The 16,531-nt window shown below is 37.6% G+C and overlaps 2 protein-coding genes across 2 annotated transcripts in view; one reads left to right on the top strand and one right to left on the bottom strand.

Annotated features, from left to right (window-relative positions):
• Window positions 1-4,031: 4,031 nt before the first annotated feature.
• Window positions 4,032-4,487, top strand: ATOH7 (atonal bHLH transcription factor 7). The gene has a single exon (XM_054382588.1). It carries the CDS (start codon window positions 4,032-4,034, stop codon window positions 4,485-4,487), a length of 456 nt encoding a protein of 151 aa, XP_054238563.1.
• A 10,965-nt stretch (window positions 4,488-15,452) lies between these two features.
• The window catches only part of MYPN (myopalladin), a 47,283-nt gene continuing 46,204 nt past the window's right edge, over window positions 15,453-16,531 (bottom strand). Inside the window, exon 19 of the mRNA XM_054382168.1 lies at window positions 15,453-15,758. Within this exon, the coding sequence (XP_054238143.1) occupies window positions 15,589-15,758 (170 nt within the window). The 3' untranslated portion in view covers window positions 15,453-15,588. The remainder of the gene's footprint in view (window positions 15,759-16,531) is intronic.

Raw genomic sequence — 16,531 nt, 5'->3', positions numbered from 1 at the left:
TACTTCAGCTTTGCTCAGTACGAACCACTGTGGTAAGAAGTCTTGATAAGGCTCTACCTGAAAGGAAATAGTGGCTTCTGGCTAGAATGAAGAGGTAAGGTTCTTGCTTTCATGTATTGCTTCTATATGTTATTTTTAGTGAAGAGGAAAGGAGAGGAAGTAATAAAAATAATCGGATTGTGTTTCCCATAGTAGCACAGGTGAAAGATATTCAGCTCTTCTTAGTAGGTGCTGTGAAAACTGCATCGGAGTTATTAACCTGGAGATCTAGCAGACAATGTTTTATGCATTTCTCTATGTAGTCATCATAAAACTAGTTGATTTCTTTAACAGACTGAAACTGTCCCTTATTTTCCTAATGTCAGTGGTGACTTGATGCTAAAATGATTTATGACTGAAATTCTTACCTGTCTCTTGTTCTGAGAAAAACAGAGAATTATGATTTAAAGATACTGGTTTAGAATTAAAATGGGAATCAAGGGTAATGCTGCTAGGGTCCTGGCATAGCATTAAATTTGGACCTGCATAGTTAGATATTCAAAGGTTCAAATCTGAGTAACTGAGTAGACATAGAACTTCTGTCTGATGACTCTCATGTTCTTCTGGCTTGATACTATGTTACGACAATAAAATGAGAGTGAAAGAGAAATTATTGAGATTGATTGATGGACAGTAAAGATGAGACTAATATAAGTTGGGATATAGAACTTTTTAGCACCACAGCAGTATATCATGTCAGAATATATCAATAGCTTTTGGAAACTTATGTCATAAAAATCTTGAGAATCAATTGAAAACTTATTTCAAAGAATAAGATTTCTGAGAAATGATTAAAAATAAATGGAATGGGGAAGAGAATTACACAAGCAGTTACTGAGACAAGCTGAAATATAGAGGAAGTCAAACCAAGTGAAGAAAAATTGGTAAAATGTCACTAATACCCTTTCTGTTACTGACTGAGCAATAAGGCAATTTATTTTCTAGCTTGAGATAATGTGTTTTTATATGGCTGGTGGACTATGTAAATGAGCTGAATTAATTGGTGTGGATAAGAGTGTAATACCAACTTTTCTTATTTCACCTTCCTAAAAGAGAAACTTAAGAAAATTGTAGGTGGTAAAAAGCAAGTATTTTGATCTGCCAAGAAACAAATTTTAGCCTTGCCTGTAAGCTATAAAATCCTGTTAGAGGCTTGTTATTAATCCAGATGGACTTGGGCTCCTGTCCTGTGATTTGATAGTAAATCATTTAAGGTAAAGTTGGAGTTTGTTCAGTAAGAGAGATAAATCACAGCTTCTCTCTTGAGAGTATATCAACGTGTTAGTCAAAGCATAATAATAATGGTGGTGAATCAATTAAGAAGGGGGAAATTAACAACACTATCATGTACTATGATACTATGCATTAGTGGAGTGAAACATGAAGGTTTAAAGAGCTGTGATTTTCAATACTTTTGAAGTCTTCATTGTAATTTATACTTGTTAGCTCATAACAATAGGAAAGCTGACAAGTGACAAAATATGGTATTATACCATATGGTATTGTCAAGGGGTGCTTTTCATATTTCTGCTATGAAGTTAACAGCATTCTTAAGAGTGATTAATTCTTTTGAGCAATAGCTATCTCTTGAGAATGCACTGTATTTATTAACCTACAAAACACCTTAATTTTATTGTGTTCTTTAAAAAAATCCTTTGAGATTTGTTTTAAGAGACAAAGGATTTAAGCAACAAATATATTTGGGCATAGAATGCTGTAGCACTAAAATATACTCTAGCAGTAGCATGCAGATCGGCAGTGTATTTTTGTTTCTACTGGACATGCACTACTTCCATGAAGCATCTTCAGGAGAAATATCTGCTGATCCTTCTGTGAAAGACATGTGGCTGTCTGGGTATTCTGAGAGGTGCTGTTCTCAGCTCTCTCTCACATCATCAGGAATTATCACTCAGAAAGTAGTATTTTAATGTGTAGTAGTAGTTCTTTATGTTGGGGAGAACAGGTAAATGCACACAGCTAGGAGTGCTGAACATTTCCAAGCACACATGATGCAGTTGTACTTCTTTAAAAATTGAAGATCCAGCATACATTTTGATAATGGAGACTCCCCACCCCAACTATCCTCTCTGTTTAAGGCCATTAGGGTTCAGAATATTAAGAGCAGAGCAACTGGGCGTAACAGCCTACGTTCAACATCTGTTATGCTGGAGTCCATTAGTGTTCAATTGCATCCTATTGTTTCTGGATTATTCAACCTCATTTCATTGTCATTGCTTCTGCTAGGGATTAATCAGCTGTTTACAACTCCAGCAAGTTTTGGAGTCATCATGAAAACAATTGAGCTATAGTTCTAAATAAATATACAGTATTCACTCTCTAATGAAAAAGTTACTAATTTGTGAATGGGGGTAACAATTTAATTAAGTTTGAAATCAATACAGATAATAAATCATTTTGGCAGGGCATTTGTGGTTTTGTTTTTGGTTGGTTTTTTTTTTACCTTTTGTATTACTGTATGATATTTCCTTCTAAGTTTATGTAGATAATTGTTTTGCTAATACCAGCACAGTGAAAGAAATATGTTTTGATTGTAGTGTGTGTGTGTATAGTGGCTCCTCTATCATTACAACCAGTAGTAGAAATGATCCCTTAATCCAGCAAGCAGTTGTCAGGGTTTTTTCACATCTTCTTTTATTCTTTTTATTTAGGGGTATTACTAAAAAGACAGACTTCTAAAAAACATTCAGATGAAATACATGCATATACTTTAATATGGTGTATCACAAAGGGCAGTCTTCAGAAAGTTTGTGTAGTTGCATGTTTTTGTGTCTGAATCACAACCTGTCTAAACATTTTAACAATCATTATTAGAGAAATCCATAGATACATTTAAACTGTGTAAGTAGAGTTAAGTTATTTTAATGACATTGGATTTACTGACAGTTGAATACACAATCCCCACTTTTCTCAAGGTATTGCTCTCTCTGCAATGTTGTGTACTTTACACAGTATTAAAACTGTGAGTGCTGATGGATTTCCAATAATTTGAATCTACTTATTTTGGTACCATATAGTGGAAACCAGTACTGTTCTTGGCCATATAGCATTCAGCTAATCCTCCTCTGTTTCATTAGAACAGTTCATCCTTGCTATCTAAGCAGACTTTGCACATTCTAATGTACAAATAATGCAGTGCACAGACATTTTTTTTTCCCACTGAGTTGCAACAGATTATCTATTGAAAGGATCTTTTGCTTAACTGCCCAGAGTCTTGTGGGGCCAGCCAGACACTACTCCAGATGGCAAGTTGTTAGGGCTGGACAGAATGGCTTTGGAAGACTTCTCAACAGATGAAGGCTCTAATGTTCAGATTTTACTGTTTTGTTTGGGTTTTTTTCCCCCTGTAGTTCCCATGGTGGGAAGGTGCTGGGATGGAGGCAGAGTGCTGCCCGCCCACCTGCTACCACCTGTTTAGCTTTTGCAGTTTCTATAAAGGCTCCTGTTGTCTGCAAGACACAGGCATTGCGTGCCAGCAGGAGCCAAGCAAGGAGAGATTGCTGTTACCAGGCTGCGTCTGCAGATCGCAACGGTTCGTCAGTTCAGAATTCTCTCCTGAACTGGATCACAGCTTCTCTCATTTGAAATAGTCATCTGGAGCTGATGTGGCTTTAATCCATTAAGATATTTTTTTGGATTAAATGGACCATTTTCTTCAATAACATACGTTTTGAGAATGGAGATTTCATTGATTTCTATGTCTTTGAGTTTAAAGACATTAAAAGAATGAAAGCCTAAGACATTAAAAATTCTTTAGTCTTTTTTTAAACAATAAGAAGCAATCTTCAGGTATTTCCAAAAGAACCGGAAGATTTTTTTTTCTTTTTTTTAAATTTTTTGATGCTAAGAAAAAATATCCTGTCATTGATATCTGGAAACAGATTCAAAAGGCTACTTACATGAGTGCCACTTCTTAGGTACCTGATTTTTAAAAGGTCATCTTTAGTTTGGGTGAAACTAAAGCTGCATCAAACATGAAAACCTGTAAATCCAGTCACTTGAATTCAGGCATAGAACCAGACATCCAGTGCAGAAGCGGGCCAGGCTGCATCATGAAGTGCAGTTCAGAGAGGATGGAGAATGCTGCCAAGAGAAGACTGGCTGCCAATGCCAGGGAGAGGAGACGGATGCAAGGGCTGAACACAGCCTTTGATCGGTTGAGGAAGGTGGTTCCACAGTGGGGCCAAGATAAGAAGCTGTCCAAGTATGAGACCCTGCAGATGGCTTTGAGTTACATCATGGCTCTCACTAGAATACTTGCCGAAGCTGAAAGATACAGTAGTGAAAGAGAATGGCTTACCCTTCACTGTGAACACTTCCATCCGGAGAGCTACCACCATTACACGGGACAAAAAATGTCAGCAGACAGCGATCCTTATGCCCAGCGAATATTCAGCTATCACCCTGAACACTTTCAAATAGCTAATTAGAACATTTTTGCCAACTGAGAATATGCAGCAGGCCAGATGTGTTATTTAATAATTAGCAAGAATATTAATCTGCTTGAATAAGGTAATATTGGCATTATAATAGTTCATTCTTGATTGCATTTTACACTAATTTTACAAAAAAATTTTGCTTTGAGAACTTTAAATCAAAATGCATTTAAGAAGATTGAATTTATTTAATGCTGATGGAAAGCATACTTTTAATTTGAAATCTTTTTGCTAATTGCTTCCTAGTTCATGTAGCATTCATTTGATTCTTCTGATACCTAAGTTTGGGTGGTTTTGGTTTTGTTTTTTTTACTGCAATGAATCATGACAAAATTTTCTGTAGATAATGGGCCAAACTGATCCACAGGGTACCTGAATGGAATAGCACCAGAAGCGAACTTCATTGCATGGTTTTATTTTTATGTCAGCTTTGAAGTTCTTCTTTGGTTTGCTTTCACCTAAAAGGTTACTACCATGGAAAAAGTTTTCTAATGTATTGGAGTTCTAGTCCTCAGAGAACTAACTTTCTTAAACTTTGTAAGTTTGATGTATGGGTTGCAAGGTTGTTTAGGTTTGCTTTAATCCAATTTATGGTGTCTTTTGTATGCTCGAAAAAGAGTCATAAAAAGAATGTTTTTTTATTTTCAATGACTGTGATTATCTACCATAAATGAAAATGCTCATGTGAAAAGAATCTAAACTTCTAGATTTTTGTAGACTTCAAATGTTTGGATTTTATTTTTTATGTTATCTGGAAACAACAGATTTTGTTAATCGTAAATAAAGTGTTTTCTTTGATATGTCCTCACCAACTACCTCAAATTCCTGTTGTAGGAATTACTGGTGGCTTTCCACCGCAAACATTACACCATTTCCATCATAATCCTGGCAGTTTAGTGTGCAGAAGAATCAGCTAGCAAATGATGCTTGCTTCCCAGTTAGAGTAAGAAATGTGTTTGGATGTACCCTCTGAAAAACTGCCTTTAAAGGTGTGAGTTTGGTAAACAATTACAGAGCATTCTTGCAAAGCAGTTGAGTACCTTTCAGCCCTGATGATGCCTTGAATGGCCTCTTGTTAGCTTCTTTCATTTGTGGAGGGTAGAGTAATTGGGATAGAAAAGGTAGAATAGCAAGATCGGGAAGGTCAGAAAGCGAGTAAAAGCAGGACATCTGAAGCAGGGTGTAGAGTCTACAAGAGTTCGATTGCCACTGTCTGTTGTGATGGTGGCAGCGTATAAAGCTGAGGGGTACTTCTGCTGTTGCTGCTGTGGGGAGTTCCCAGAAACAAGCCCTTGCTAGCATTAGCTGAGTAAGAAAGATAAAAGGAGAAAAGGAGCTGCTGTCGCAAAACAGCTGCTGGTGGGTTTCCAGCAGGGAAGGCTAGTGGGTTCCCTGCTGGCTGTCTGCCATGTCTTATATTTTAGAGTTCTTTCAAATGACAAATGAGTAGCTTTGATAGGAGATATTTTCAACAACTGAGCAGCTTTCAGTGCAAAACAAAAACATCAGTAGGAACTAAGGCCTGTTTAGGGGTACAGGGACTCTGCAGCAGTATGAGTTCATACAAAGATCTGACCTGACTCTCTGCCTTCTCTGAGAACCCTTGCTGCCCTCAGTTATCCTTGTGCAGACTAGTATGTTTCCCAAGGTGGGAGTTGGACTGTTGGACTGGGACAGACTCTCAGGCTAGGTTAAGTTCATAGAGATAATCTGACCAATTCTTTCCTTTAAATACTGGCATTCGGGAATGCTTTTTAATGTATATTTTAGCCTCACTAAAGAAATCATTAGTGTTCATTGTTCAAATGTGTGCTTTTCTTATGAATTGCATTAGATCTTTGTCAGAAAACAGAAAATAGATTCACCCTTCTGGGAATATGAACTCATGGTACTCACCAATTTCTGTGCAGAAGTTTATAGAAAGAGAGTAGAATTAATTGTTGTCCATCCTATAGCCAACTTAACACTGTTTGAATATTACTCATCATTAAATGGCAAGTTTATGTATGTAAGAACAATTAATACAGTCCTTAAATAGTGATGCTATGATTCTATGTGCTGTCTTACACTGATTTCTTCACTGTAAACTTTAGCCAGACATTGTCTCATCTGCTCTGCCACCACAGTAGTGGGTTTTCCATTCTGAAATGGGAATATGATGCAAATAATTTGTGTGATTACATGCTGGGGAAGACTTGGCTCAGTGAGACCCCACCTGGAGCACTGTGTCCAGTTCTGGTGCCCCCAGCATAAGAGGAACAAGGAACTGCTTGAGTGGGTGCAGAGGGGGTCACAGAAATGATCAGAAGGCTGGAGAATCTCCCCTTTGGAGACAGGCTGAGAGAGTTGCGGCAGCCTTACAGTACTTGAAGGGGTCTATAGAAAAGCTGGGGAAGGACTTTTTACAAGGGCTTGTAGTGACAGGACGAGGAGCAATAGCATTGATCTTCAGGAGAGGAGATTTAGACTGGAGATTAAGTAGAAATTCTTCCCCATGAAGGTGGTGAGACACTGGAACAGTTTACCCAGGCAAGTTGTGGATGCCTCCTCCCTGGAGGTGTTCAAGGCCAGGTTGGATGAGGCCTTGGGCAACCTGGTCTAGTGGGAGGTGTCTCTGCCCATGGCAGAGAAGTTGGAACTAGATGATCTTTAAGGTCCCTTCCAACCTGTCTATGAGAGATAACTTTCTAAACCAAAAGCATAAATACTGGAGCAGTGTCTGGGAACTGATGTGTTTCTGCACTACTGGCAGAATTTTGTGGGGCATGACATTGCAGTTTATAAGTAATTTATATAAAAGTACATAACATCCATTCCTCTTTCAATTTTGTTTCTTTCACGTAGCATTGTAATTTACAACCTACTGTGTATGATAATAGATATAGTTGTAAAAATAATGGATTAATATGCAGTAAATTACTAGATGATTGTAAGCTCACAGAAAGAGGAACAAACCAGCAGAACACATAAAGTATCCAAAAATGTTACCAAAAATTACTAAGAATTGCAACGGAAGTGCTAAAAAGCACTTGAATGCAGGACATAACTTGTGAACACTTTGTAAATCAGGTCATTGTATTGATCTCTGCTGCTGAATAAGATTTATAATCCCCATTCTCTTGGATTTGGCCATGGTAGTGGGAGGTGAGTGTTTTACTGTTGTTCTATAATGCTGTAATATTTTTGTTTCTTTGGAGAGTGCAGCATTGGGCTGGAAGTTGGGATTTCCATTTCCCTACTGTACTGTAGGCAGCAGAGTAAGTTCTTTGTAGTGTATCAACAGCTCTCTGTCTACTGATGATCTGTTAAAGCATTTCAGGGAGCAAACTGGGGCAAGGGAAGTTTAATTAAAATTCTTTCTGAAGGCAGTCTGAAAAGCAGATATTATCCATGCTGCTTTGGACTTCTCACACTCTGCTATTCAGGAAGTCATTGGTTTCTTTTCATAGTTTTTCTTTCTTTACAGACATTTTAGTGACACTTTGTGACATGTAAACTTGATCATTTAACTGAAGTTTGATTGCTGCTACCAAATATTTGTTCCCTGCTGGCTGCTTGGTGCTTGTCAGGTAATGGCTGTGATCCTTCTGCATTGGACTTCACTGATACTGGGTTTCGAAACTTCTTAAATAATTATTATTTCCAGTGGGCCTCCAAATGAAGCACGAGCTGAGATGCTCGGAGCTTGGTGTGTTCTTGTGACTGAGTTTTGTCTGCTCCTAAACTATTTGTCCCACTGAACAGTAGTTCTAACCTGAAATCCTTCTATTTGTGGTATCAGTACATTGTAATTCTGGAATTACATTACTGTAGAACCATTGGGGATGAGAAGTGCTGGCTTCTTTATTTATTGCATGCTACACACATACTTGCTTCACTGTTGAAATTCAGTGTGAAATGCTAACAAACTGATTGTGGGAGATTAACCTTATTCTTCTAAAAGGATCAGGCTGCAGGGTTTTCTATTTGAAGTAGCTACAGACACTCTGCTTCTGTGATTCTCTGAATCATATTACCCTTCTTTGACAAGGTAGCAAGAGTTATTTCTGAACTCATAACTGAAGTGAAATTTTAAGTCATTAGAGTCACTGTTAAGTGGCTGAAAGAGCTAGGGTGGCATGTTCCAAAAATACATGTTAGTAATTAAAAGTCACTGGTTTCTTCCTGTCTAAATATTGAGGTCATCAGTGAATAGGTATTGGCATGTTTTACATCTTTAATTCATTCCAATTTTTTAGGCTTCTACTTTCTGTCTCACCATTTATAAGGTATTTAGGTCACAGTCCATCTTGTATTATACACATAGCCAGGGCAAAGCTCTGTTGTTGACTGGAGTCCCTAAATGGTGCTAAGGTACAAATTCTGAAAAATAAAAATGTTGCTAACCTTTGTTATCATCTTGTAAAGTTAAAGATATTACAACCTCTTAACGTGGGGAAGCATGAGAATCATTGAATATTTCAGTATTTAGCTACATTTCCTATACCTTGTTAAGAAGAACTTCCCTGGTGAATTTTTCCTGCAAGACCCAAATGTGATGTGATTCACTAGGCACAAATTAAACAAACAAACAAACAAAAACCCCATGATTTCCCAGTCAAAATTTTGATTTTCCAAGCTAAGCTTTTGTCTTAAGATGAGCCTGCTTATACCTAGGTTTCTATCTAAGGCAAGTAATGTAGATGCAGCTTTCTGTAAGTTAGGAGTGAAATGAATCTATATTTTAAACATTCAATGAGAATTTGCAGAATTTACTACTTCTTTTTTTATCTAAATATGTTCAGATGTTCTCTCTCTACAAATAACCAGGAAAACCCCAAGTGCACTGAGAATGAAGATGTATTTATTCATTGAAGAAGCAGACCAGTGTTTCCTCTATATGGATGTCGCTGAACAAATATCCATTTCTTCTGGTATTTGGGCAGTTTTAAAACAGTGCTTTATGTTTTAAACTTTAGTTACATGTCAAGAAAATGTAGCTTTAAAAGCCCCAGAGAAACCCCAGATAGAATATTTAAATATATTTTCTACCAAAGAGTACATTTTAATATTGTCTACTAATTTTTTTCTAACTTGCATAGAAATTGTTATGTAAAATGCATCTTATATGGAATTTGCTTTAAATGCCTGCCTGTGTAACTGCAAGGAATGAGAAGTTCGTTTTGGATGGCGTTCTGCATCCTGGAGTGCACAATCTTTTTTTTTGCTTGTTTTTTTAATTTCAGAACGTCTTCAGTATTTTTCCATTTCTTTACAAAGCTGTATTGCCTTCTACTAATGGATGATGTGATCCTATAGATTGGGCAATTTTTGAATGCAGTTTCCCACTGATAAAAATGGAGAATTCCACTTAAATTCACAGTACATATGTCCCAAGATTTCTTTTTATTATGCAATAAATGGTTCTTCATATCTGTAGTGGACTTGAAGTATAAAGAAATTAATAAAAGCAGCTTGTGTCACTCAGAGGAAATCATATAATGTGTAGGAACTGCTTTAGGTCATGGAGCTGTAGCTGAGCTAAAACATTGTCTTTGACCTGTCAGGCACAGAAGTACATAGATATCAAACGAGGTGGAAATGAAGAAACATGGTTACATGGGAAAGCAAATTCAGTATAGTGAATGTAATCATAAAGTCATCATAGAATCCTAGAATAGGTTAGGCTGAAAAGGACCTTAGAGATAATCTCCTCTAATCTCCCTGCCATGGGCAGGGATGCCTTTGAACTAGACTCGGCTGCTCAAGGCCTCATCCAACCTGGCCTTGAACACCCTCACGGAGGAGGCATCCTCCCTGGGCAGCCTGTTCCAGAGTCTCACCACCCTCGAACTGAAGAACTTCTTCCTAAGATCCAGTCTAAACCTACTCTCCCTCAGCTTCCAATCATTCCCCCTTGTCCTGTCACTAGACACCCTTCTGAAAAGTCCCTCTCCAGCCTTCCTGTAGGACCCCTTCAGGTATTGGAAGGCAGCTTTAAGGTCCTCCCAGAGTCTTCTTCAGGCTGAACAACCCCATCTCTCTCAGCCTATCCTCATAGCCCTTGAATCATCTTTGTGGCCCCCCTCTGGACTTGCTCCAACAGCTCTATGTCCTTCTTATGATGGGGGCACCAGAAGTGGACACAGTATTGGAGGAGTGATTTCACAAGGGAAGAATCACCTCTCTTCACCTGCTGGCCACACTCCTCTTGATGCAGCATAATGCAGTGTAATGAGGCATAGCCTTTTTTCCCTCGCTTCTGTATCTGAGCTATAAAGATCCAACTTCTTTCAAGTGTTGGGTTTGCATCTGCTGCTCATTTAAAATGAATTGCTGAATCTGTTGATGGACCCTTATATAAAGAATATGCTAAATTGTTCAAGTTGAAGACTAGTGTAGGGAAAAGTGAAATTCCTTGTGGTTTGTGTGTTTGATTTGCCATCACCCAATATTCACTTGTTCAGTGCTGGATACACAGGTAAAGATTGAAAAAACGAGTCCTCTGTGCTGGATCTCCAGTGCCCTACTGTAGAAAGAAACTTCCATGAGCATTGATCTGGACCCCGTTAACATGTATTTCGGTGGGAATGTGTGGGCTAGGTGGTCAGTGTGATAGGCAGATTCTGCATGAAATTTTGCAACACAATGGAGTTCAGCTGTGACAGTCTGTAGATAGAAATATTTGCTCAAGCATAGGCTTTGGAGACTAATTCTCCAAGACACTGAGAGTTTGGCAAATTTATTGACCATTAAAACGTGCGAATTGCCCTAAAGACTCTTTAGCTTCTGCTCTGGTATCCCTGAGAAAACTTGTTCTTTCAAACTTTGATGAATGGCCTGAGGTTATCAGGAAAAAAACAAACAAACAAACAAAAGCAGCATAATTTAAACCAAACCCAACGTGATTAAGAATGGTTTTTAAAAACAACAGCTATATTTCACAATTCCCTACTAGAAGTCTGACTAGTATGTAACTTGACAGTATATTTTGATGTTCTTGTAAATAATCTGATTTTATTAATCAGCTGTCAGCACAAAGTTGTGAGGAAACTTCTGGTCTTGTTGCACACTTTCACAATTACCTGAATACGTGAAGGACACGGACTTGTATGCAACTCTGAAGCATTTATTTAAGTTTAGGTGAAAAGCTGGGGAATACATTACTGAACAGGTAGGTGTTTGGGTTTTCCTTTCATGTGCACTTAAATTAGACTTTCAAACTGACATCAACATTTGCCTTCCCAGTGAGAAATTTTTTTGATTAAAAAAAAGTAAAATTAACTTAATCATGAGAAAATTATAAAACAGAATTATAAGGCTCAGTGTAGAGATTTTTGTATTGGAAATAGTAAGGCAACTTGCAATGAATTACTCCTCCAATATTTAATAGTTCAAACATTTCATTAGGTCTTGCTAATCATTCTGTATGAAGATGTTTTCCAGAAGTTAATGCTTTTAAACCTGGTAACATTAAGAACACAGTTCTTAAAGAAATTCTTATTCTAGATTTATTGCTTTGAAGTACCCAAGATTACTGTGAACAGTTGGAATTGGCAGTTGTTTACATGTTAAGATAAAGACTGCAGGCTTGGCTATTGCCATTTGAAGTGTGTGGTCTCATCTTCTCCTCCTGTCATTCAGGTATGTGCCACCTTCCATATGGAAGCAAAGGAACTCAGTCCAGCTGGTTTAAGGCACACAGTCCAACAATATCAATGTGGGCTGCTGTGTGATGCTGCTGAGCACTGGTTTTGCACCAAGATGGATCAAAATGTTAAAGCAAAGCTGATACTTTTGCTTTCTGGAATTGCAATACAAAATCTGTCATTCTTCTTTGAAATGCATTGTGCCTCTGTTTGATTGTGTACACAACCAGGGCTAGACGGAAACAGGAAACTAAATCAACCTGCAAGAGTCTCAGTCAGAAAACACAGAAAGGTTACAAGCCCAAGCATTTCTGTATCTCACTGATACAATGTTATGCTCCACACTGCAGTGATGTAGTGGACTTTAGGAAGATAATAGCTAACACTGACTTCAGTGGATGTTTTAACACTGATTGTTGTTGTTGCAGTAGCCTGCCCTGAATAAGAGAATGAAATACTCTGTCAGTGGGAAGTCAGGTTGGTTATACAATTAAACGAAAACAATGAAGAGCCAAGCTGTTCATAAAGGGAGCACAGTAGCATAGTCTCTAGTGTGTCTTGACACAATATGATTTGATAGTTCTCAGGACATGAACTCCAACAGCATCACATATTTTATGACAACTCAGGCTTGTCTCTGCTGCTTACACAAGCCTTTTTCCCCTTAACAACACAAACATAACTTTTCTGTCTTTTTCTAGGAAGTTATCTTTGTGATGAGCTCTTCAATACTACTAATTAACACCATTTACATCCATTCACATAAGGTTCCTTTACATATCCATTTTGTGGGCTCAGTATGTGCAGAGGAGAAATGTCCTGTAGCAGTTAACAAGCAAAGTTTAATGACAACAGACCATTTGGAATCAGATTCTGATTTTGTTTCTGTCAGATGCACTGAAAGTAATGGAAATTACTGACTTCTGCATTGTATGGAGAGATGTGATAGGTGAAGTTTTTATCCTTTTGCTAGTACATACTGTCGAGGAAAGAATGTTATAGCTCAGCTGACGGATTTTGGTGATCCACTCTGTAGCCTACCAGTCAGTGAGACTTGTGGAGCCTCTTCTTGAATAATGAAAGATTTATCCTTCTTACATAGATTTTTGAGCTAAGTCTTTCAGCAGTAGCTTCCATTCAATGTACATTTAAAAAAAAACATAGTATCACTTAACCTTCAGATTAAAGTGATCACTCCTGGAGCTAGAATTGCCTAATAGGATATATCCTAGTCTGTGCCTACTCAAATTCTTACCTTCCACTTGCTCTATAGGTAGCTTAATCCACAGAGACAGGCAGTGGAAAATAAAACAATTTAGCAAGCATAGAGCGATTTAGGTCTGAAGGAACCTCAGGAGGTCATCTGATCCAAACCTTCACTTCAAAGCCAGATGGGAGCAGAATATGAGTTTTTGTGTCTTATTTCCTCTTTTCCCACTTCCTAACAGCACTGGATTTAATAAGCAAAGTCTAATAACTTTCCATGGATTATTTTCCCAAGAGTAATCACTAATATGGGAAACTAAATTTTGAGTTGTCCAGTTCTGGCTTAGCCTAGGTTTAGTTTGGGAATCTCTAAACTATCCTAAAAACAAATTAAAATAAGAGAAGCAGTAGGGTCTCTATCCTGGAAAATCATCCCTCAAGTTGGGCACTCCATAACTGAAGTCACTTGAATCAATGCATCACTTTTAATAGCTGTTAGTCTTATTTTGTTTGCCAGGGAGGAGGTACAGCATGGGGAGATAATGATGCTTCTCCTTTCCCACTGAAATACCTGCTCCTTCTTTTGTCTCTCAGGAGAAGAGTGTATTTTAGCTTCCCAGTCTGTTGAGTCTGGGGTGCACCTCCTGAGATTTCTAACAGAAGCATGAAAATTACAATGATGGGTTTGTTTTGTGATCTTCACTTGAGTGTAAAGTGGAACAACAGGAGAAATTAACTTCCTCTGAACCCTTAGGGAGCCAACAGTTAGAGACAACATAAACTGTATGTGTAGGAAACCCAGTGAAAGGCTCTCTCAGTCTCTGGCTAAGATAACTCCTCAGTGTTTTGTTTGCATATGTAAGTTTTCTAAGTTAGATTTTTAAATCTGAAAAAAAAAAAAACAAAGTCTAAAAAGAAGATAAATGCTATTTTTTCTTTTCATCTCTGACTTGGATCAGGACTTCATTGCATTCTCTGGCCATGCTGAAAGCAGTAAGAACTGCTAAAAAACAATGTCCAAAGACAGCAGTAATTTAAGGATGCAGACAGCCATCTTAGATATTCACAGATACTAAGTGCTATGAGGTATTAATATAGTTACATAGATCTTAAGTACATTTCAATCAATCAGTAAGTGTTGTCACTTTACACCTTCCATTGCACTTTCATTAGATTGCCTTATTTATTACTATTAGTTGCAGTAGGGTTTTCAGTTGTTTGCACATAATTGCTGCTTAATTCACAATTTTTGTTGATTGAAGGCATTTTCTCTGTCTTTATATTAAACACCACACCTGTCATTATTTCCTAAGTGATGGCAAAATGTAAATTTCACCAGGTCACAATTCTTTTGCTGTTAAAAAATGAGCTAGATGGCAGAGGCACTTTTCTTGTAGTCACATTAAAAATTAGGGAAAAGAGACTGGGATTTAAAAACTATAAAGTGACAAGCTTAGTATCATTGTGTTCAAAGACAGGGGATCACTAAGGAGAAAAACATATGAAGCAAATCTGGAAAACAGTTTCAGCTGGAGGCTGTAGGGAACATGCTTCAGATAGCAGGGCTGTTGGTTTCTTATATTAGCATCCTATCCATGTGCCCTGTGCCTTACTTTATGAATCCTTACACCATGAGTACACAGTTCGTGGAATACTCACACACACACATATAAATATAGAGAGTATACAGCTGTACCTAAACAAAATGCTAGATTATCTAGTCTTGAGTTCAAAAAGTCTATTATCTGGCATAATAATATATAAAAATGAGTTACATCTTTTCTCTTTCACTTGTGATTATCTGGCATGTGTTTTAGAGTTACATTCAAAGTCCTGTTGTTTACCCTCCTTCAGGATTGTGGTTATTGTAATATTAATGTTTTCACTGGCAGTGGTCCAGCTAAACATCACCCATCCTTAGTATGGCTTGCTACAGTACAGGAGCTTTAAGGCAAGCAGTAGAAGTGGTATTGGCTTTTAGGTGCTGAAAACTATGTTTACTATGTAATTCTTAGCAAACTACACAGTACTGAATTTATTGCACAACACTCCATACCACAATTATAATGCTGCAGTAAAGTAATACATAAAAGTCTTGTATGCTATGTTATTTGCAACATTTGCAGCAGCAATTACAAACAAGTTGCTTGTAAACCTTGAGCATCTTGACTTGTACCTCTTTTTTATTATTTTTTTTTCTTTTTTTTTCTCCCCACAGTTCTAGTACCTCTGCAGGTGTAACCAGAACAAATATTTGTTTTTCAAAGTTCTTCACTCTCCACCACCCTTTGGCTGGGGGATGAAAATAGTATGGGGCTTTCTGTAGTTGGGAAGGCAGAAAGAATGTCGAGTCCTTGACCGGTGAGGTTTGCATACCAGCTGCCACCAGGTCGAAACTTTATTGGTTGTGGAATTTGACGGTGCCACTGAGCTGAAGCAACAGAAACAGAACAGGCTATGTAAGCTGCTAGCTAAGTTAGCAGTGAAACAACAAAAGTCAATACACACAACTGGAAAGTTGCTTCCAACATCCTTGAAGAGAGCACAGTATTGTTCCCTGGTTTAGGGGCTGTCCCTGCAAATATTGTAATTCAATTTGTTTTGAGTATTTCTATTGAAGTCTACAGATGGAATTTCATCCCTGTTCAGTTCAATGGCAATGTTTACATGGATTTCACTGAGTCCAAGGTTTCGTCATTTAATCTTTGGAACCTCCTCCAAAGCTCTTACAATCAAAACTAAAACCGTACCATAGATGAACAAGCAGGGCACAGCTCTGGTCTTGTACTATGCCGTCATCTGGTGGACTTTTCTTCCTGATATTATTTTGTAGTCTTTAAATTCAAAGTAACAAGGAATGTTTTAGAAGAAGTGATTACAATTTTTATGCCCATCTGCTACTTTCAACTACCAACATGTTTCCTAGATTTTTTTTAAAGCTGCTAAAGAAATATAATCGAAAGACACATACTCAGTCATTTAAAAGTAACATTCACCGTGTTCCCACATCAACAAATACAATCACAATTTGGTAAGAATATTTACCTATTATAAAATACTTAGCATTTATAATTCTTAAAACACTTGAGCAGGGGGAAATTGCTGTTGTCTTTGCTGTTATCTATCCAGACAAAACCTCTCGATCTGCACCCAAACTGAACAAACATATCTGTTAGCAATTAAAATGAAGGGTAGAAGTTCAGG

This window comes from Indicator indicator, chromosome 7, assembly GCF_027791375.1.
Source record: "Indicator indicator isolate 239-I01 chromosome 7, UM_Iind_1.1, whole genome shotgun sequence".
NCBI classification, from domain to species: Eukaryota; Metazoa; Chordata; class Aves; order Piciformes; family Indicatoridae; genus Indicator; species Indicator indicator.
This window is presented reverse-complemented; position numbering and strand designations above follow the sequence as displayed.

Excerpts from the sequence above, each read along its gene's own strand:
- ATOH7 (XM_054382588.1), top strand. The coding sequence starts at position 4,032 with ATGAAAACCTGTAAATCCAGTCACTTGAATTCAGGCATAGAACCAGAC.